Genomic DNA, 23580 nt, shown 5'->3' on the forward strand with positions numbered 1-23580 from the left:
AAATATATCCCATTGCAGTGCCCAACACAGCTGATGTAACGTCAGCTGTAATGCAGGTGGGCTAAAAATTCATTTGATTACACTGCAGGCGAGGGCCCACAAAAATTGGTGTGCCAACAGTACTAATGTACCTGAGAAAAATTGCCCATGCCCAACCAAGAGGGCAGGTGAAATCCATTAATCGCTTTGGTTAATGTGGCTTAATTGGTAACCAGGCCTGGAGGCAGCCCAGTTAAAATAAAAATTGGTTGAGGTGAAAGTTTCAACGCTTTAATGAGCATTGAAACGTATAAAAATTGTTTAGAAAAATTATATGACTGAGCCTTGTGGGCCTAAGAAAAATTGCCCGTTCGGCGTGATTATGTGAGGTTTCAGGAGGAGGAGCAGGAGGAGGAGGAGGAATATTATACACAGATTGATGAAGCAAAAAGGTCCGCGTTTTTGATTGTGATAGAGAACGATGCTTCCATCCGCGGGTGCAGCCTACATAATGCTTAGGTATCGCTGCTGTCCGCTGGTGAAGAAGAGAAGTCTGGGGAAATCCAGGCTTTGTTCATCTTGATGAGTGTAAGCCTGTCGGCACTGTCGGTTGACAGGTGGGTACGCTTATCCGTGATGATTCCCCCAGCCACACTAAACACACTCTCTGACAAGACGCTAGCCGCAGGACAAGCAAGCACCTCCAGGGCATACAGCGCGAGTTCAGGCCACGTGTCCAGCTTCGACACCCAGTAGTTGTAGGGGGCAGAGGCGTCACCGAGGACGGTCGTGCGATCGGCTACGTACTCCCTCACCATCCTTTTACAGTGCTCCCGCCAATTCAGCCTTGACTGGGGACCGGTGACACAGTCTTGCTGGGGAGCCATAAAGCTGGCAAAGGCCTTGGAGAATGGTCCCCTGCCTGTGCTGTACATGCTGCCTGATCTCTGCGCCTCCCCTGCTACCTGGCCCTCGGAAATGCGCCTTCGGCCACTAGCGCTGTCGGATGGGAAGTTTACCATCAGTTTGTCCACCAGCGCCCTGTGGTATAGCATCATTCTCGAACCCCTTTCCTCTTCGGGAATGAGAGTGGAAAGGTTCTCCTTATACCGTGGGTCGAGCAGTGTGTACACCCAGTAATCCGTAGTGGCCAGAATGCGTGTAACGCGAGGGTCACGAGAAAGGCATCCTAACATGAAGTCAGCCATGTGTGCCAGGGTACCTGTATGCAACACATGGCTGTCCTCACTAGGAAGATCACTTTCAGGATCCTCCTCCTCCTCTGGCCATACACGCTGAAAGGATGACAGGCAAGCAGCATGTGTACCCTCAGCAGTGGGCCAAGCTGTCTCTTCCCCCTCCTCCTCATGCTCCTCCCCCTCCTCCTCCTCCTCCTCCTCTGGCCATAAACGCTGAAAGGATGACAGGCAAGCAGCATGTGTACTATCAGCAGTGGGCCAAGCTGTCTCTTCCCCCTCCTCCTCATGCTCCTCCCCCTCCTCCTCCTCCTCAACGCGCTGAGATATAGACATGAGGGTGCTCCGACTATCCAGCGACATACTGTCTTCCCCCGCCTCCGTTTCCGAGTGCAAAGCGTCTGCCTTATGCTTTGCAGGGAACTTCTCAAGAGGCATAGCAGAGGAATGGTGATGCTAATGATTGCAGCATCCCTGCTCAGCATCTGGGTAGACTCCTCAAAGTTTCCAAGGACCTGGCAGATGGCTGCCAACCAGGCCCACTCTTCTGTAAATAATTGAGGAGGCTGACTCCCACTACGCCGCCCATGTTGGAGTTGGTATTCCGCAATAGCTCTATGCTGCTCATAGAGCCTGGCCAACATGTGGAGCGTAGAGTTCCACTGTGTGGGCACGTCGCACAGCAATCGGTGCACTGGCAGATGAAAGCGATGTTGCAGGGTCCGCAGGGTGGCAGCGTCCGTCTTGGAGTTGCGGAAATGTGCGCTGACCCGGCGCACCTTTCCGAGCAGGTATGACAAGCGTGGGTAGCTTTTCAGAAAGTGCTGAACTACCAAATTAAAGACATGGGCCAGGCATGGCACGTGCGTGAGGCTGCCGAGCTGCAGAGCCGCCACCAGGTTACGGCCGTTGTCACACACGACCATGCCCGGTTGGAGGCTCAGCGGCGCAAGCCAGCGGTCGGTCTGCTCTGTCAGACCCTGCAGCAGTTCGTGGGCCGTCTGCCTCTTCTCTCCTAAGCTGAGTAGTTTCAGCACGGCCTGCTGACGCTTGCCCACCGCTGTGCTGCCATGCCGCGCGACACCGACTGCTGCCGACGTGCTGCTGCTGACACATCTTGATTGCGAGACAGAGGTTGCGTAGGAGGAGGAGGAGGGTGGTTTAGTGGAGGAAGCATACACCGCCGCAGATATCACCACCGAGCTGGGGCACACAATTCGGGGGGTGGGTAGGACGTGAGCAGTCCCAGGCTCTGACTCTGTCCCAGCCTCCACTAAATTCACCCAATGTGCCGTCAGGGAGATATAGTGGCCCTGCCCGCCTGTGCTTGTCCACGTGTCTGTTGTTAAGTGGACCTTGGCAGTAACCGCGTTGGTGAGGGCGCGTACAATGTTGCGGGAGACGTGGTCGTGCAGGGCTGGGACGGCACATCGGGAAAAGTAGTGGCGACTGGGAACCGAGTAGCGTGGGGCCGCCGCCGCCATCATGCTTTTGAAAGCCTCCATTTCCACAAGCCTATACGGCAGCATCTCCAGGCTGATCAATTTGGCAATGTGCACGTTTAACGCTTGAGCGTGCGGGTGCGTGGCGGCGTACTTGCGCTCGCGCTCAAACAGTGGTGGTAGCGACGTCTGGACGCTGCGCTGAGAGACATTGCTAGATGGGGCCGAGGACAGCGGAGGTACGGGTGTGGGTGCAGGCCAGGAGACGGTAGTGCCTGTGTCCACAGAGGGGGGTTGGATCTCAGTGGCAGGTTGGGGCAGAGGGGGAGAGGCAGTGGTGCAAACCGGAGGCAGTAAACGGCCTTCGTCCCACCTTGTGGGGTGCTTGGCCATCATATGCCTGCGCATGCTGGTGGTGGTGCCTCCCCAGCTGATCTTGGCGCGACAAAGGTTGCACACCACTGTTCGTCGGTCGTCAGGCGTCTCTGTGCAAAACTGCCACACCGTAGAGCACCTTCACCTCTGCAGGGTGGCATGGCGCGAGGGGGCGCTTTGGGAAACAGTTGGTGGATTATTCGGTCTGGCCCTGCCTCTATCCCTGGCCACCGCACTGGCTCGGCCTGTGCCCACACCCTGCCTTGGACCTCCGCGTCCTCGCCCGCGTCCACGTCCTCTAGCCCTACCCCTACCCCTCAGCATGGTGTATTACCAGTAGTGCAGAAACAGAACGCTGTAATTAAATGTGCCGCTTATTGGCCTGTGGTTGGAGGCTGACTTCGCTTACCGAACGCCAGGAAATAATTTTGCGCAAGCCTGCTGTAACACTTAGCTGGCTGCGTATGAATTTGGAGGACTACTACACCCAGCAGAGACCCAGAACACTGAGGACAGTCACAGGTAGCCCAAATAGATTTTTTTCCCCAAATGTTTTTGCAAAGGCCCACTGCCTATATTCAATCAATATGTCTTCTGTCCCTGCCTAACCGCTTCTGGCCCTGGAGTATGTCAAAGTACTGCAGAGTGTTGCACTGTGGACTGCAATACAGTGGTGATTTAACAGCCCAGACAGAGCCAGGAAATAATTTTGCGCAAGCCTGCTGTAACACTTAGCTGGCTGCGTTTGAATTTGGAGGACTACTACACCCAGCAGAGACCCAGAACACTGAGGACAGTCACAGGCAGCCCAAATAGATTTTTTTTCCCCAAATGTTTTTGCAAAGGGCCACTGCCTATATTCAATCAATATGTCTTCTGTCCCTGCCTAACCACCACTTCTGGCCCTGGAGTATTACTGCAGGGCGCAATGCTCTGCACGGCCGATATACCAAAAAAAAAAAAGTGCAACACTGCAAAAAGCAGCCTCCACAGTACTGCACACGGTTAGATGTGGCCGTAAGAAGGACCGTTGGGGTTCTTGAAGCCTAAAATACTCCTAACACTCTCCCTATAGCAGCTCCACCAAGATAGCACTTTCCCTCCTCTATGTCAGAACGCATCTGTGGCGAGCCGCGGGAGGGGCCGATTTTTATACTCGGGTGACACCTGATCTCGCCAGCCACTCACTGCAGGGGGGTGGTATAGGGCTTGAACGTCGCAGGGGGAAGTTGTAATGCCTTCCCTGTCTTTCAATTGGCCAGAAAAGCGCGCTAAGAGATAAAAGTGAAAGTAACTCGAACACCGCGTGGTGCTCGTTACGAGTAACGAGCATCTCGAACACGCTAATACTCGAACGAGTATCAAGCTCGGACGAGTACGTTCACTCATCTCTAGTCCCAACTCGATTATTCAATTCTATGCGCAAAAGAAGGTCTAGGCATTAAATACATACTACATCAGTCACTTTATATTGTTAGAAGTAATTTGAGACATAAAGGAAGAACTGAAATAAAATATGCATAATTGTTTTTCTGAAACATTTTTGCAAGACTCAGCTTCCTCTTTCTGTCTGGGGACTATATGGTTAGATTTGCATTTTTTGCATGCCAGATGTCATATGTGTATGAACAGGATTTGATATACTGTAATATGTTTTCTACCTTGTGGCATTGAACCAGGTGGGCTTCTTCAAAAAAAATACACAAAAATACAGTACGGTAGTTCCTCTGAGAATCTCCTATCGGGTGTGAATAGGAGTTCATGTCATTTTTAATAAAACACGTCACACCTATCTGACTAATGCTAATACCCCATTCCTTCTCACCATGATTCCAACTGAATCAAACTTACATTAACATACAACCCTATGCTGATCTAAGTTTGGTTTAGGAAAACCATGGGCTTCAGGCTGCATCCGAACGGGCTGTAAAATCTCGTTATAAAATCATTGCTACAATGTGAAGCCCTATATGTAGATGACACAAGATCCACCATTCACAATAGGTGTGACTATCTACTCCCACCCTGCACAATGAGCTCTGCACAGGTCACAGGACATGACTAGTACAGTCTCCCATACAAGTCAGTGGGTTCCCTTCTATCCATTTTGTGAACGGTCTATGAAGCTGCTATAAATTTAATAATAAATAATAGTAATACATTTCTCTAATAAATGGCTGCATCTGCATGGACTACAAAATCTTGCTACAAAATTATAGTTACAATGTGGAGCCCATGGTTTACAATGGGTTCTTTCACATAAGCGATGATTTTTCAGCAACATTTTGTAGCCCGCGCAGGCGACAGTGATATCGCTGCTACACAATAGCTGCAATATCACAGCTATGTACACGCGATTTTGTAGTCTCGCAATGTAGCAGCCTACAAAACATCGCTCGTGTGGAAGAACCCACAGGAAAGCATGGGCTCTACATACATATGATTTGTAGCACTGTCTCATCGCTACAAAATTGCGTGAGTAAATCGCCCGTGTGGATGTGGCCTAAGGTCCGATTTGCAGACGCGCTTGCGATCTGCAGATTTATAGACCCAATGCAAAGCAATGGGATCGGTCACATGTCCGTTTTTGATGTCCAGGAAAAACAATGAAGTTCCCAGCAGCACTGCAGCAATCCTTCAAGTAAAGCCAGGCAAGTAAAAAGTGCAAACGCCAGTATCAGAGCCCAAACCAGATAAGCTCAAAAAATGCAGTCCGTTTTTGATGCGGATGTGCCAATAATTTTAGGACACACCGATTCGCAGAACGCATGTAACTGCGTTCTGCGCAAATCAGTGCTTGTATATGCGCTCAATGGGGCCGGCGGCAGACGTGCCGACCCCATTGAGAACATATACTAAGATTGTTCTTCTCTGCCACAGCTGTGCAATACAGCCAGCTCCATTGAAAGCAATGGGCTGCCGGCAAGCGCTGGATGAACTTTCAGGGAAGGGCTTAAAATATAAGCCCTTCCTTGAAAACCATCCTGAAAATGTGTAAAAAAAAAAAAAAAAAGTATACTCACCTTTTTCCTGCAGCCGGAGTTCAGCCGCGGCCGGCCGGCAGTTCTGCTGAACTGCTCTCTGTAGTATTCAGCAGGCGGGGATTTAAAATCCCTGCCTGCTGAATGGGCTGCCTCTGATTGGTCACAGCCCTCACCAATCAAAGGCAGCTCTCACTCACCCATTCATGAACTCATAAATGGGTGAGTGAGTGCTGCCTCTGATTGGCTGAGTGCAGGGACCAATCATAGGCAGCTCTCAGCCATTGAATGACAGCTGAGAGCTGCCTCTGATTGGTCCTTGCGCTGGCAGAGGATAGCGGGCAGCGCTGGGCCGTTTAGCTGAAAACGCTGCTAGGTCACGCAATTTGCGGATGTGCATCCGTTATGCGATCCGCAAATCGCGGGGAAAAACGCTCATATGACTTAGGCCTTAGGCTGCATCCGGACGCTGTGCAAAATCATCGCTCTTGTGAAAGAACCCATTGTAAACTATGGGCTTCACATTGTAGCAATGATTTTGTAGCGAGATTTTGTAGCCCATGCGGATGCAGCCTAAATTAGGCCTCGTTAACACGAGCAAAATGGCATAGCTGCGAGAAAATTGCAGCTATATATAGCATTGCTGGTCCATGAGATATCACTGCGGTTTCTTGCAGTGATACCACAACTTTTTAGTGCTACAAAGTCACGCGACTTTGTAGCACCACATGCAAGGATTTTTTTTTGGGGGGGGGATGGGCTTGAAATATAAGCCCTACCTTGAAAATAAGCCGTAACTGAAGAAAAAAATAAAAAAATAAGTATATCACCTCTGCCGCGCTTTCTGGGACTTTCTTCTAAGTCTTCAGCACTGCCATTCACTGCCATTCAACCAATCACAGAGATTCATCGAGTGCTGGATGTGATTGACTAATTGCAGCCAGACACAGCCAGCACTTCCAGGAGGTGGGGATTCATCAGAAGATGATTAAGAGAAACAGTACTGGGACCCCAGGAGAAGCTGCTGCTGCATCGGAGAGGTGGCACTTGTAAGGTGATGTATGTGTATTTTTTTTTTTCCCTGCAGCCAGGGCTTAGTTTAGGGCTTTGATATTAGTGTTTCCTACTGTCAAAGTTGCATCGATTGCACGAAAATCGCATTTTCGTGCAATGCAATGAAACAGAGAGGAAGGCTCTATAGGGAAACATGGGCTACAAAACCTCACAAGTCGCATGCATATCGCCGGACCCGCAAGGTTTTTTTGTCGGGTTGTCACATGCTACAAAACATTGCACGTGGGAAGTAACCCATAGGAAAGCATGGGCTTCACATACATGCGATTTGTAGCATTGTAGCAATGCTACAAAACTGTGCGACTTTGTCGCCTGTGTGAAAGAGGCCTTAGAGAAATGTATTATAGCAGCTTCATGGGATGCTCACATAATGGACAGGAGGGGACCCACTGACTTGTATAGATACTGCTCTAGTCATGTCCTGTGACCTGTGTAGGGGTCATTATGCAGGGAGGTAGTAGATAGTCACAGCTGCTCACCTATTGGGAATGGTGGATCCAGTGTTATCTACATATAAGGTTTAACATTGTAGCAAGATTTTGTAGCCCATGCGGATGCAGCCTTAATTAGGCCTCGTTTATATGAGCGACATGGCATCACTGCAAGAATATCGCAGCAATATAGCATTGCTGGTCCGTGAGATATCACTGCGGTTTCTCGCGGTGATAGCACGACTTTTTAGTGCTACAAAGTCAAGCGACTTTGTAGCACCACATGCAAGGATTTTCCTGAGGGGGCTTGAAATATAAGCCCTTCCCCGAAAATAAGCTGTAGGTGAAGAAAAAAATGTAGCAATTATTTTGTAACGAGATTTTACAGCCCGTTCGGATGCAGCCTGAAGCCCATGGCTTTCCTAAACCAAACTTAGATCAGCATAGGGTTGTATGTTGATGTAAATTTGATTCAGTTGGAATGATGGTGGGAAGAAAGGGGGGTATTAGCCTTAGGGCGAGCACCCACTGGCGTTTTTTTACCTGCGTTTTGCGTTTTTAACATAGGAACATGTCAGTTGCATATGTGTCCTTATTTTTCTCCTAATGCACCCATGAAAGTCAATGGAAATTAACGGAAAAGCCGCGAAAACGCCGCGAAAACGCCGTGAAAAACGCGCGGAAAAATCGCGGAAAACGCAAACGCCAGTGGGTGCTCGCCCTTAGTCTGATAGATGTGACGTGTGTTATTAAAAATGATATGAACTCCTATTCACACCCGGTAGGAGAGTCTTATAGGGCCTACAGTAGTTTTGTGTTTCTTTTTATGTTCAATATATATTTTATTGAAAATCAGTAAGGTATACAGTCAGTCATATTTGCATTGGAATTTCTCATTAGACAACAAACAAACAGAGAAAGAAAGAAAAGAAAATATTAATAAAAACTATCATTGGCGCAACACAGTATTGTCGGAAGTCCCTCAACATCTGTATTTTCTCCTTTAATTATTTATCTAGATTCTTCCTTAGGTGTACCCAAGTCAGATATATGTGCCTTCTTACTTAACATTTATTAATATAATGTAACCAAATAACCTAGAATTTAATGGGCTTAGGTTTCTGGGTGGGGAGGGTGAGCCTCCCAACTCCAGCTATATACTTGGCCTCGGGCTTCCAGCTCCAGCGCCAACCTTGCAAATAATGAAAGGGAAAAAATAAGGTGAAAACAACATTGGGTGAGAGAAAAAGATGGGTACAGAGGGGGTTATCGGGGAGGTAGAGGGGAGGGTTCGTTTGCGGCCCTATGTGGGTCAGAATGGGCAGGGGCATGACCAGCCGGCGGCGGCCTTCCAGGTGCAGATGTCAACTGTCATGTTAGCATTTATTGTTAATGTTTAAGGTTGGAACACACCGTTCGTTACCCATGGGCTGAATTTGGGGGATGAGCGGAAGCTTATCCAAGTCGCCCATGTGGCGTAGTGTTCGGAGTATTTAGAGTCGTCTCTCGCCCTCAGTTCTTCCATGTGCATGATATCGTCCATGGCTTTTACCCACATCAGGCGTGTAGGGGGTTCTGTGGAGTTCCATAACTGGGGTATCACCTGTCTTACAGCCAATAGGAAGAATCTGAGTACTCCCTTCTTGTTTGATTTTATAGAGCCTGGTAGAATGGAAAGAAGGGCGATCTCCGGGGTGAGGGATATTTTTCCCCGGGTGAGAGAGTTGTATAGGGCGTTTATCTCCTTCCATAACGGGGAGACCCTTGGGCAAGCCCACCATATGTGGATCATCGACCCTAGGCTGTCCGAACATCTCCAACAGCTACTACTGGTGTTGGGGTACATTTTAGCCAGGCGTTCCGGGGTTCGGTACCACCTAGATAGAATTTTATAGTTTAGCTCTTGGTATTTACCGGAGATCGACATTTTATGAGTCATGGTTATCGATTTGGCCCAGTCATTTTCCTCCAGGTGTCGTCCCAGATCCCTTTCCCAGCCTTTTTTGAATCTCATCTCAGTGTCTCGCGCCTCCCCAGTTATCAGCATGTCGTAGACCACGGAGATTTCACCTCTCCTGTCAGGAGACTCCGCACATAGCTCTTCAAATGGTGTGGGTTGCTGCGTTAACTCTGAAGCCTGACCTTGCGTTTGGATGAAATGGTTTAGTTGCATGTGTTGGAACCACGCACCGGCTACCAGGGCTCCTTCTCCTCCTATCTCTTCTATTGATTTGATCCTACCCTCTTTCGTTACGTCTCGGAGTCTAGGAACCAGCATCTCCAACCTTTCCAGGAGTGGCAAACCCCGTGTTCCCAGCGGGAAGTCTGGATTACCTACTATCGGTGTCCAGGGGCCGGGTATTGATACCAGCCCTGATCTAGCTGTGAAGCTATCCCATTGTTTTAATATTGTATCCAGGAATGGTGATACTGTGATCCCTCTTCTTCCTAGCTTCCCTTTCAGCCAGAACACTCCCTGTGCTTTAAATAGGGTTGAGTCCTGTTCAAGTTCCACCCAGCGTTTTGAATCTCTCCGTAGCATTATATCAAGCACACACTTACTTATTGCTGCTTTATGATATTTTGTGAGATCAGGGAGTCCCATTCCCCCCATTGTCTTTTTTTGTATTAGGATTTTGTAGCTTAACCTAGCTCTGGAATTACTCCAAACAAACCTCGTCAGTGCTCTTCTCAGTCTTGTGAAAAAGCTTTTTGGGACCTGGATCGGCAGAGTCTGAAACAGGTAGAGGAACCTGGGGAGGACGTTCATTTTAATCGTGTTGATCCTGCCAAACCATGACAGGTTTAGTGATCTCCACCTCCCCAGATCCCTCTCCAGCGATGCGCAGAGGGCTTCGTGGTTGAGGTTAAATAGATTGTCTAATTTGGAGGGGATATGGACTCCAAGGTATTTAATATGGTCCTCTTTCCATCTCAGCGGGAAGGTAGATTTTAATCTGGTGGTTTCTGAGGCAGGTATGGTTATATTTAGAATTTCCGACTTGTGTATGTTTATTTTAAAATTGCTAAACTGGCTGTATTTTTTGAACTCTTGTAGTATGATTGGTATACTATTTTTGGGGTCGGTCAGGTATATAAGCAAATCGTCCGCAAATGATGCAATTTTGTGTTCGGAATTTGGGGTTTGATATCCTCTTATGCCTGTGTTTTGTCTTATCACGTTTGCGAGGGATTCCATGACTAGCACGTAGAGGGTGGGTGATAGGGGGCAGCCCTGTCTCGTGCCATTGCGCATAGCTACCGGGTCTGAGAGTCTGCCATTGATCCGAATCCGTGCCGTAGGACTGTCGTATAGGGCCATGATCCAGCTACGTAGCCTGGGTCCAAGGCCTATTTTTTGGAGTGTGGCCGCTAAAAAACCCCAATCCACCCTATCGAATGCCTTCTCTGCGTCGATCGAGAGAAGGCATAGGGGTGTCCCCTCACGTTGGGCTCTTCCAACCAGTGACAGCGTTCGTATGGTGTTGTCCCTTGCCTCACGGCCCGGGACAAACCCCACCTGGTCTCCATGTATCAGCCCTGGCACGAGGGGTTGTAGTCGCGTGGCAATTATTTTGGCGAAAATTTTTGTATCCACATTTAGGAGCGATATGGGCCGATAGCTTCCACATTGAAGTGGATCTTTGCCTGGTTTCGGTATCACCGTTATGGTTGCTTGTAGTGCTTGGGGTGGGAACGGGGAGGACCTGGAGATTGCATTAAATGATTGGGTGATTAGGGGAGCCAGCAGGTCCCCAAAGGTTTTATAAAATCTGGGTGTGAACCCGTCGGGTCCTGGGCTTTTACCGATTTTGAGACTCTGTATTCCCTCCAATATTTCCTGCTCCATTATGTCGACTTCTAGTTTCTCCGACTCCTCGCTGGGGACGGGGTCTGGGGCATACTCATCCAAGTACGCAGCCATACCCGCGTCTCCGGGTTTCTCGTGGGACTTCCCGCCCTCTCCTATGTTATAAAGGTCCTTATAATATCTGTGAAAACACTCAGTTATTTCTGTGCTTGTATGGACTTTCTTTCCCTCAGGAGAGGTAAGCGCAAAAATGTATGAATGTGATTCCTGCGGGTTAAGCGCTCTCGCCAGCCAGGCACTGCACTTATTCCCGTATTCATAGTATCCCCCTCTCAGTTTATCTCTGGCGCAAAGGGAAGTCTGGTCCATCAAAGCTAGGATTTGATGGCGTAGCAGTGAGATCTCTGTGCCTAGGGGAGGTGTTGCTTTAGTTTTATTAGCTTGCTCTGCAATGTCTAGCTTTGTTAAAAGATCTGTTAGTTTACCAGCTCTCTCTCTTTTAAGTCTGGTGCCGTGTGAAATAAAGATCCCCCGGATGACACATTTCAGGGCCTCCCATTTAATAGGTGGGGCTGTTTCGTCTGTCTTGTGTATTTCTATAAAATCTTTGATAACCTGACGTACTTCATTTAGGCAGCATGAATCTCCAAGAAGATTATCATTCAGGCGCCAGTAGCGTTGTAAGTTTCCTATGTCACTCTTCTCTAGAGCCCCATATACCGGTGCGTGGTCCGACCATACAATCCTACCAATCGAGCTTGTGGGCGCTAGGTCTAGGAGAGCATGTGAGACGTATAAATAATCTAGTCTACTATAGCTGTTATGTGCGGAGGAGTAGTGGCTAAAGTCCTTGATCTCCGGATGCAAAGTCCTCCAGAGATCAACGAGTTTAAGGGCAGTCAGCTGTTTCCGTAGTCTACGTGTAGCCGCCAGGGAGACGCCAGACTTACCTGACGACGAGTCAAGACGTGGGTCCATGCATACGTTTAGGTCCCCTCCGAGGATAATCGCGGTTCCTGAGGCAAATCGAGCTAGTTCTCCCAGGACTCGGATCCCGAATGCTGTTTGACCTGAATTAGGGAAATAAACATTAGCTAATGTAATTACTTTCGCTCCTAGTTCTATTTTTAGGAAGAGATACCTGCCCTCCGGGTCAACCTCGGTAGCGAGGAGGTTGTAGGGGAGGTTTTTGTGTATGGTTATGGAGACGCCACATGTTTTTTTATCGGGGTGGGTGCTGTGGTACCACTGGGTATAAGATCTGTTGTTGCATTTCGGCACATTGCCGGTTTTGAAATGGGTTTCTTGGAACATGGCTATTAGGATCCGTTTTTTGCGCATGTGGGCAAGGATCTGTCCTCTCTTAGAGGGGCAGTTTAGTCCTCTAGCGTTGAAAGTGCAGAAGGATGTGTTCGTCATGTTGGAAAACTTTTAGTTTTGGCCGCCGCCGGTGGGAGGGTTGAGGGAGAGAAGAAGAGGGTGAACATAGGGGGGTTGGAAGGGTGGCAGATTTGTAGGAATCTGCCAATCTGGGGAAAGTGTCCCAGATTCTCGTGTGTAGGTATTCGTCTGGTGTGAACCAGAGATTAGACGGCACTTAGTGGCGTCTAGCCTACTAGGGGAGGTGGGTGGAGACTCGAGCGCAAGCCTCCCGCTTCTTCCACCGTATAAACTTAGAAATGGGGATCCCCTTATGGGGGATCTATGTAGAACCCGCAACTTTTTGTTAAGATAACGTTCAAAACTTTAAACAGCCTTCTCGTGGCTTGGTCGGACTCAGTAGCTTGTTTCTTCCTTAGCCTTTCCGAGTGTGGACCACAATGAGCAGGGTAACTCCCTGGTTTAACGTAATGACTGCCTCTGTGGTGTACGTCCTTATTGTATCAGGTAGGAGGGGTGGTTCCAGGGCGACCCCTGCCCCTTCTTTTTTCTGGATGAGCCTCTTGCCATGTCTCCCTGGGCGCTGTGACTGGTAGCGTTCGTAGTGTGGGCCAGTCAGGTATTGACACCATGGGGAGTTCCAGAGTTCCCAGGAATTTTGGCAAGTCCGCTGGGCTTCTAAATGTTGCTGATTTGCCATTCTTGGTAGCTGTCAATTGGAAAGGATAGCCCCATCTGTATAGGATGTTGCGTTCTCGTAGCGCATTTAGAAGTGCTCTCACTGCTCTTCGGAGTTGTAATGTGCGCCGGGCGAGATCCGGGAAGATTGTTATGGGGGACCCGTTATGGCTCAGAGCTGGATTGTTGTCTCGAGCTTCTTTCATGATCGCCTCTTTGTCCTTATAAAAATGGATCCGGCATATCACGTCTCGCGGCTTTCCTGGGTCTTCTGGTCTGGGCCCCAAGCTTCTGTGGATGCGGTCTATCTCTACCGGATTGTAGGCGGATGTTGTTGCGTCGATGCCTGTTCTCCAAGTCGTCTAGGTGTGTAAGGATGTCTGTCAGTTGTAGAGACTGGGCTTTGATGACTTGGCTGTGAGCGTCTAGCAACGTAAACACTTCTTCCTGAGATTCCTCCACTGTTTGGAGCCTATGGCCAACATGCTTCAGCTCTTGTTGTATTAGAGTTAAGGCTTGTTTATGGGAGTTCTCTAGCCTGTGGAAGTCACTTTTTGTGGGTAGTGATCTTAAATGCTCCCTCCAATGCCATGCGTCTTCCTGTGTTGGGTCATCTGGAGGGTCATGGTCAGGTGAGGAATTGTGGCTGGCCTTCTCTTTTTGGCCCCCAGCCTGGTAGCGGCTGCTGGTTTCTGATGGGCCCTGGCCCCAATCGTCAGGGGTCCTCTGTCTTTGTGGTGTGGGAAGCTTTTTATGCTTGTCAGCCTGTCCCCTCATTAGTGTGCTGTTGTGGTTCCCCTCTTGAAAGTAGCTGCTTTCAGGCATGTTCACATTAGTGGAGAACCAGGCATGTGTAGTGGGTTGCTTGCTGGGGTCTGGGCTCTCTCTGGGTCTGCTGTCCTGGCCCTGTATATGGTGAGCAGATATATTGTCCCCTTCATATAAAGGTGTCTGTGGTGCAGGGGCTCTGTCACTCACAGCGCTCGTGCTCTTCTTATGTGCAGGCTCACTGTCTGGGCTGGAGGGCATATCGCTCTCCTCTCTGCTCTCCCCCCCTCCCAGGGACCCTGCGTGTTGGTGTGGAATCACCTTGTCTGCCGGCACTGGTGCTCTGCTGTGCGCTGTTTCTTCTCCCTCTTCCTCCGCTGAGTTGGAGTGTCGGCGATCCCCGGCGCGGCTTGCTGTGCTGTGCGCCTGTTTGCCGCTGGTAGGGGATGAGGGGGAGCTGCACATGCGGTCCGGCGCCATTTTGGGACCGGCGTCTGCCGCGCTGGAGACCCGGAGGAAGCGCTGGATACCTGCCGGTCCGGTTTCTGGAGGTGCCGCCGAGCGGCTAGAGGCTCTCCTGCGTCCCATCGCTGTGGAGGTAGGGGCTTTAGGCTGCTGTATGCTCTTTTAAGCAGGGTTTTTTTATCGGAATCGGCGGGAGCTTAAGGCAGAGGGTGCTCACGCTTCCATATCCAAGCCACGCCCCCTTGTGTTTCTTTTTAAAAGACGCCGACCTGGTTTGATGCAACAAGGTAGGAAACAAATTACAGTATATCAAATCTTGATCATACACAAATGATATCTGGCATGCAATAAATGCAAATCTAACCTTATAGTCCCCAGACAGAAAGAGGGAACTAAGTCTTACAAAAAATGTTGCAGAAAAAAAAATTATCCATGTTTTATTCCAGTTCTTCCTTTTTGCCTCAAATTACCCTTAATAATATAAGGTGACTGATGTAGTATGTATTTAATGCCTCAACCTTTTGTGTTTCTACTGAACCAGACATGCAATATAATCAATGCAACGGAGGACAAGGTACGTCTACAAACGGACCTAGATTAGCTGGGGGCTTGGGTAGAAAAATGGCAAATGAAGTTCAATGTTGATAAATGTAAGGTTATGCACATGGGCAGGAGAAACGGATGTCACTAATATACACTAAATGGGGTACTGCTAGGGAAAAGTGATATTGTAGTGGATTGTAGACTTAACTGGAGTAACCAATGCCAGTCAGCTGCTGCAAAAGCTAATAAAGTCTTGGGATGTATTAAGAGAGGTATAGGGGCAAGGGACGAGAACATTATCCTCCCACTATATAAAGCACTTGTTAGGCCTCACATGGAATACTGCACACAGTTCTGGTCACCGGTGCTCAGGAAAGACATTGCAGTGCTGGAGGGGGTTCAAAGAAGGGCAACTAAACTGAAATACCCAGAGAGGCTATCAAAATTGGAATTGTTTACCTTGGAAAAAAGACGACTAAGGAGTGATCAAATAACTATGTATAAAAACATCAGGGGACAATACAAGGATCTCTCCCATGATCTGTTTATACCCAGGACTGCGATGGTAATGAGAGGGCATCCGCTATGTCTAGAAGAAAGCAGGTTTCATCGCCAACACAGAAAAGGGTTCTTTAGTGTAAGAGCAGTTAGACTGTGGAACTCTCTGCCTGAGGATGTGGTGATGGCAAAATCCATAGAGGAGTTTAAAAGGGGACTTGATGTTTTTCTAGAGCGGAAGGATATTACAGGATAGAAATTTTAGGTGTCCAGCGGGTTGTTGATCTGGGTCTTACAGACAGGTAGGAACTATTAGAGCTTGATCCAGGGATTAGTCTGACTGCATTAGGGAGTCGGGAAGGAATTTTTTCCCTGAAAGGGCTAATTGGCTTCTGCCTCTTGGGTTTTTTTGCCTTCCTCTGGATCAACAACATAGGAGGATAGACAGGCTGGACTAGATGGACATTGTCTTCATTCGGCCTTACATACTATGTTACTATGTTATGGTGATCTAAATCCAGCTCTGCAGAACCGCGGGAGACCTGGGTATCGCGGCCATAATAATGGATGCTGAAAGCACTTGTATTATGGCCATCTGAAAGCAGTCTGATCGTTAGGATGGGTGTGCAAGCCTAAAGGATTCTCACCGAACACCGGCTCATCAATTCCATCAAAAATCCACAAAAGTTAAGTTTCCTTTATCATTTTGTGCAGTAGTCAGAGATATGCAAGTACGTTTATGTTATGGTGACTACTTCTGCCCCAGAGACTGCAGCATGATAGTCCAGATACAGCCTAAAGCCTCATGCATATACTGTATATGGTCCACATCACAAAGAATAGCACAGAGAATAGAACCTATTGATTTTCAATTGGTTTGTTCTCATAGCGTGTTTCGCGTGCACAAAAGAAGATTTTTCTGCCCCCACAGATGTCTATAGGAGGTGTGCAAATATGCCAGGGGATGAAACACTGCACAAAACCACAAAAAAAAGAACACCTCTGAACCTCATTAGACTAAATAGTCTTTTAATCCATAGAAAGGATGTGTTGCACCTACATGTGATCTGGCCCTGCATAAGTATAGTAATAAGTACAGACATATGTGCAACAGTACCTCATCCAACCTCGTTCATGTGCAAATATGTTGTGCTTTGGTGAATATATTTTTGTGCATACGATCCTGTGAAACTGCCCTATGTGGGAAAGGTCCCAGAAACCTTCCCTGGCCCTCCAAGGCAGTAGGCTCTGCAAGAACAAGTGACCACTCCCCACTAAAGCTAAGGAAACCTATATCTACCGAAGTAACTGCTTAGGCTGCTACTCAAGCATCCCTCAAGTCCAGATTGAGTTGGTAAGGAGGAACTCAAGGATGTTCACAGGTAATAAAAAAGGATACCCCTACAAAAAAAGGTGTTTCATATCCAGATTACACCTCACTAAAATAGTTCAGCATAGTCGCCAACTATATAGACATTTCAATACAATTGTTTAAGCCTTGTCTCTAAGCCCTACCCCATTTGGCTATGGTTTCCATAGTGCTATCAGATATGATAACCTGTAAAGGTATGTTGATGGGATGGTTGGACTCAACCCTAAACTCCATAACCTTACTGTCTCATGTGGAATAAATGTTACCCTTCTCGGACAATAAGGGTTACTAAAACCTCATTCATACACCCCAAATACTTGATGAAACTGCACTACTACTAGTACAAAATAATACATTTAGCAATTTGTTAATATATAGGGGACTGCAGGGTACCCGCTATGCACAGATCCATCTCTCCTACATCTCTATTTGCTGCCCTAGTTTTTTAAAAAAAAGCACTAAATCCCAGCTACTCACCACACAGCAGGAGTCTTTCTGAGGTCTGCATTGTAAGCAGAGATGCGTAGAAGTGAGAGATGCAAATAGAGAAGTGTCCAATACACCCATATCCACTGCAGTAATAACATCATAAACTACATAGCACTTCCTTCCACAAAATAAAAGCCATGACTCAAAATTAAAGAAAAAAATATATTTTGCCAAAAAACCTTGATCTGTCAGGACCGTGGCTGGGACAAAGGCTAAGTGACAGAGGAAACTGCCTAGGGGAGCAAATCATAAGATTCCTTTTCAACTAAATAATCAGCTGCTTATCCATATGGTCATGCAGAGGGATGTGCTGTCAAAAGTACAGACCCATTTTGATGGGCATAAAGGTCTATGGAGCAGTTCCTGGGATGGCAAAAAAAATCCATAAATCTATTAGAGATGAGCGAGCACACTTGTCCGAGCTTGATGCTTGTTCGAGTATTAGGGTACTCGAGATGCTCGTTACTCGAGTTGAACACCACGCGGTACTCAAGTCAATTGCATTTCCTTCCCTGCATGTTTAGCACCATTTTCTAGCCAATAGACATGCGGGGATGGCATTACCACTTCCTGCTGTGACGTGCCAGCCCTATCCCACCCCCCACAGTAGTGAGTGGCTGGGCCGATCAGGTGACCGCTGAGTACTTAAACTGGTCCCACCTGCGGCTCGCCTCACACACATGCTGGCAGAGGTTAGGGATAGTGCTGCTGCTGATATAGGGACAGTGTTAGAGTAGGAATCCATCTGCAAGAGCCCCAACGGTCCTTCTTAGGGCTACATCTGACCATGTGCATTATACTTGTGGCCTGCTGGGAGTTGTAGTGCATCCATTTTTGCATCACGCATCTAGGGCCTAGGCCTGTTCTCAGCCTGTCAGTAATAGCGTTCTCAGACTGCTGTGCCGTACAACCAGCTCTCACCGTGAAACTGCCCTCAAATATTTCCTAGCCTACTGCGAACGACTTCATTTATACCGTTCTGTGTCTGCAGTGAATTAGACACAGAGCGTAGGGACACAGCTACTTCTATAGGGAAAGTTATATATACACTATGCAGTCCTGATCCTCCGTGCAAAAACCCCAAAACTCCTTCTTAGGGCTACATCTGACCGTGTGCATTATACTTGTAGCCAGCTGGGAGTTGTAGTGCATCTAGGCCTGTTTCCAGCCCTTCAGAAATAGCGTTCTCAGGCTGCAGTGCCGTACAACCAGCTCTCACCGTGAAAGTGCACTAAAATATTTCCTAGCCTACTGCAAACTACTTCAGTTATACCGTTCTGTGTTTGCAGTGCATTAGACAGAGGTCTCACTGCTAAACAGTACTGTAATGTTACCTGGGGCACTGCAAAGTATTTTAGCTCAGCCGCTGTGCACAGCGTCTCACAATACCATTTACGTTGGGGGGGTTGAGATTACCACTAGAGATGAGCGAGCACCAAAATGCTCGGGTGCTCGTTACTCGGGACCAAATTTTCGCAATGCTCGAGGGTTCGTTTCGAGTAACGAACCCCATTGAAGTCAATGGGCGACCCGAGCATTTTTGTATATCGCCGATGCTCGCTAAGGTTTTCGTTTGTGAAAATCTGGGCAATTCAACAAAGTGATGGGAACGACACAGCAACGGATAGGGCAGGCGAGGAGCTACATGTTGGGCTGCATCTCAAGTTCACAGGTCCGACTATTAAGCCACAATAGCGACAAGAGTGCCCCCCCCCGCACTGTCAGCGTAAAGATCGTTCTCCTCTGCCATAGCTGTAACAGCTGTGGCAGAGAAGAACGATGTTTGCCCATTGAATTCAATGGAGCCGGCAATACAGCAGGTTCCACTGAAAGCAATGGGCTGCCGGCGATCGCAGGATGAATTGTCGGGAAGGGCTTAAATATATAAGCCCTTCCCTGCAATTCATCCAGAAATGTGTTACAATAAAAATATATACCGGCGTATAAGGCGACGGGGTGTATAAGACGACCCCCCAACTGTCACCTTTTACGCCGGCAATACAGTGGAGCAAAGAATAAAAATCATTACTCACTTCTTCTGACGTTCTGCGGCTGTTCTGCAGGCTGTCGCTCCCTCCTGGTTCCCGGCAGAACATTGCTTTCTGGACGCAGGGCTTGAAATCCCCGCCTCCAGAAACACAGCCAATCACAGCCATTCAATGACATCATTGTCATTGGCTGTGATTGGCTGAAGGCACGTGTGTTTCTGGAGGCGGGGATTTAAAGCCCTTCGTAGAGAAAGCAATGCTCTGCCGGGAACCAGGAGGGAGCGACAGCCTGCAGCAGCGGCGCAGAACACCAGAACAAGTGAGTAATGATTTTTATTCTTTGCTCCACTGTATTGCCGGCATATAAGGTGACAGTTGGGGGGTCGTCTTATACGCCCCGTCGCCTTATACGCTGGTATATATTTTTATTGTAACACATTTCTGGATGAATTGCAGGGAAGGGCTTATATATTTAAGCCCTTCCCGACAATTCATCCCTGCGCACGCCGGCAGCCCATTGCTTTCAGTGGAACCTGCTGTATTGCTGGCTCCATTGAATTCAATGGGCAAACATCGTTCTTCTCTTCCACAGCTGTTACAGCTGTGGAAGAGAAGAATGATTTGTCTTCTATATGTTCTCAATGGGGTTGGCGCTGCTGCCGCCGGCCCCATTGAGCGCATATAGAGAAGAGAACAGAAATCGCAGATCGCACATAGGTGCAATCTGCGATTTCTATGGCCCTAAGAAGGACCGTTGGGGTTCTTGAAACCTAAAATACTCCTAACTCCAAGAAAATGAAAGTAACCCGAACACTGCGTGGTGCTCGTTACGAGTAACGAGCATCTCGAACACCCTAATACTCGAACGAGTATCAAGCTTGGACGAGTATGCTCGCTCATCTCTAATTACCACAGTTACCAGCACTATCCACTGGCTTTAGTGTCTTCTCCCACTCCATACAGCCTCTCTTATCTACAAGTCTCTGTGAGCAGTAAATTACCCCTAGGTATCAGCGCAAGACAGCAGGTTAATTTTTTCAAGTCACAGCATAGAGCCTCCGCTATCTACAAGTCTCTTTGTGCGGTGAATTAAGGCAGAGTTGTCAGTGCTGTACAGTGGGGTAATTTATTTGGGCCCTGCTCTATTGTTAATCTGCCATGATGAGGAGTAGGGGTAAGGGTCGAGGATGTGGACGTGGACGCGGACGTCCAAGTGAGGGTGTGGGCACAGCCCAAGTTCCTGGTCGTGGTGAATTACAAACGGCTGCTGCGGGATTAGGAGAGAGGCAAGTTTCTGGGGTCCCCAGCTTCATATCACAATTTAGGGGTCTGCGTGGTAGACCTTTATTACAAACAGAGCAGTGTGAGCAGGTCCTGTCATGGATGGCAGAAAAGGCATCCAGCAATGTATCGACCACCCAGTCTTCTACGCAGTCCACTACTTCCGGCCTAGGGACTCCAACTCTGAATCCTTTAGCTGCTGCTCCTCCTTCCTCCCAGCCTCCTCACTCCATGAAAATGACACATTCTGAGCAGACAGACTCCCAGGAACTGTTCTCGGGTCCCTGCCATGAGTGGCAAAAAATGGTTCCTCTCTCACCTGAGGAGTTTGTCGTGACCGATGCCCAACCTTTGGAATGTTTCCGGAGTCCGAGTGATGAGGCTGGGGACTTCCGGCAACTGTCTCTAGAGCTTTCAGTGGGTGAGGATGATGAGACACAGTTGTCTGTCAGTGAGGTAGTAGTAAGGGCAGTAAGTCCGAGGGAGGAGCGCACAGAGGATTCGGAGGAAGAGCAGTTGGAGGAGGAGGTGACTGACCCCACCTGGATTGCTAAGCCTACTGAGGACAGGGCTTCAGAGGGGGAGGCAAGTAAAGCAGCAGGACAGGTTGGAAGAGGCAGTGGGGTGGCCAGGGGAAGAGGCAGGGCCAGAGCAAAGAATCCCCCAACTGCTTCCCAAAGCACCACCTCGTGGCAAGCCTTCATGCAAATGGCTAGGTGTTCAAAGGTGTGGATGTTTTTTAGTGAGAGCACGGACGACCGACGAACAGTGGTGTGCAACCTGTGTTGCACCAAGATCAGCCGGGGAGCCACCACTACCAGCCTCATCACCACCAGCATGCGCAGGCATATGATGGTCAAGCACCCCACAAGGTGGGGCGAAGGCCATTCACCGCCTCTGGATCACACTACTGCCTCTTCTACTGTGCCTGAACCTGCCACACAGATCCAACCCCCCTCCCAGTACACAGGCACGAGCGCCTCCCGGCCTGCACCCACACCCTCGCCTCCACCATCTTCCACTCCATCCAGCAATGTCTTTCAGCGCAGCGTTCAGCTGTCGCTAACACAAGCGTTGGAGCGAGAACGCAAATACGCCGCCAGCCACAAGCACAAGCTTTAAACATGCACATTGCCAAATTAATCAGCTTGGAGATGCTGACGTACAGGCTTGTGGAAATGGAGGCTTTCAAAAACATGATGGCGGCGGCGGTCCTGCGCTACTCGGTCCCTGGTCGCTAGTATTTTTGCCGGTGTGCCATCCCAGCCCTACACCAGCACGTCTCCCGCAACATAAATCGTGCCCTCACCAACGTGGTTACTGGGAAGGTCCACTTAACCACTGACACGTGGACAAGTACTGGCGGGCAGGGCCACTATCTCTCCCTGACGGCACATTGGGTGAATTTGGTGGAGGCTGAAACCGAGTCAGAGCCTGGGACTGCTCATGTCCTACCCACACCCAGAATAGCGGGTCCTACCTTGGTGCTGGTATCTGCGGCGTTTTATGCCACCTCCTCCAAACCCTCCCCCTTCTCTTTTTTTTTTAACTTTGTTTTATTTGTCAGGATGCAGAGAACACGGTACAGAGCACAATAGTTTGAAAGAAAGCATCATATAAGACAATGAGTATTTATATGCGAATAATATAGATGTTTACAATTATGCGTAGAGCTGGTCTGTACCTATATAGACTGGACAATAAAGGTATCGCTTTTCTAATTTTGCTTGGTTTCATGTTGAACAGTTGAATAACAGTAGGGGAGGGAGGGAGTGCCGGAGAGCCCGCGCCAGGCAGTCATACAACGCCTGATAGAGAGGTGAGGAGTGCAACAAAAACGCGAATGGAATGTAAAGAGAGGAGGGAGAGTCAAGAGAAAGGGAGGATATAGAGGGGGGAGGAGGAGGGCAGGGGCCCGGGTAAGGATCAGGTTGATGATAAAGTATAGCGGTTGATGAGCCAGAGGCCCCAGATCTCCTGAAATCTATCTGGGCACCCCCTGTTTTTAAAAATAATTTTTTCATAGGGAATGACGGTGTTTACTAGTAGAGATGAGCGAAAGTACTCGTTTCGAGTATTAGTAGAGGTGGGTCTGCAGCCATCCAGTGTAGTACTATCACCTTGCGGGCCAGGAATAGTATTTTCCTGAGGAAAGTGCGTGTATGTTTGGGCCATTGATCTTCCGGCAGTAAGCCAAATAGGATTATTTTGGGATCCATTAATATAGTAAAAGGAGGTAATAAAAGTGAGTTTGTAAAGGCTGTAATGTCAGACCAGAAGTTGTTGATTGGTGGACAGTCCCAGATCAGATGCCAAAAGTTTGCCTCAGGTTGGTGGCATCTGTGACATGAGTTTGAGGGGATATTGCCCATTTTGTGTAGCCGGCTAGGGGTGAGATAAGCTTGATGGATTATATAAAGTTGGATCAGTTTATTGTTTGCGGCAGGAGAGACGGACAGGTGAGATTCCATAATGTCTGACCAATCGTCAGCTGTGAGGGATGGGATGGAAAGCGTCCACTTGTCAAAGGCTGGGAGCGGGTTGTGGATTACTTTGGCTGAAGGCAGGTGTGTATACAGTGCTGAAATCAAGCCCCTGGGTCCCTGGGATTTAAGGATTCCAATTGTAGGGAAGTTGGATATCTGGGTGGAGTTGGGGGGGAATTGGGTGGATAGCGCGTGTCTGAGTTGAAAAAATCTGAATAGTTGAAGGCGTGGGGACTGTAATGAGTCGCGCAGCTGAGTGAATGTAGGGAATGTGCCGTCTATATATACATCTCTCAGTAAAATGACCCCTAGGCTCCTCCAGTATTGGGGTCCGGGACCGATT

General features: G+C 48.5%; 1 protein-coding gene across 1 annotated transcript in view; it reads right to left on the reverse strand.

The window, feature by feature from the left end:
- The window catches only part of LOC136610196 (adhesion G protein-coupled receptor E1-like), a 135528-nt gene extending 118022 nt beyond the window's left edge, over positions 1-17506 (reverse strand). Inside the window, exon 1 of the mRNA XM_066589437.1 lies at positions 17471-17506. Coding sequence (XP_066445534.1) covers positions 17471-17501 — 31 coding nt within the window. The 5' untranslated portion in view covers positions 17502-17506. The remainder of the gene's footprint in view (positions 1-17470) is intronic.
- Between the last annotated feature and the right edge of the window lie 6074 nt (positions 17507-23580).

This window comes from Eleutherodactylus coqui, chromosome 2, assembly GCF_035609145.1.
Source record: "Eleutherodactylus coqui strain aEleCoq1 chromosome 2, aEleCoq1.hap1, whole genome shotgun sequence".
Lineage (NCBI taxonomy): Eukaryota > Metazoa > Chordata > Amphibia > Anura > Eleutherodactylidae > Eleutherodactylus > Eleutherodactylus coqui.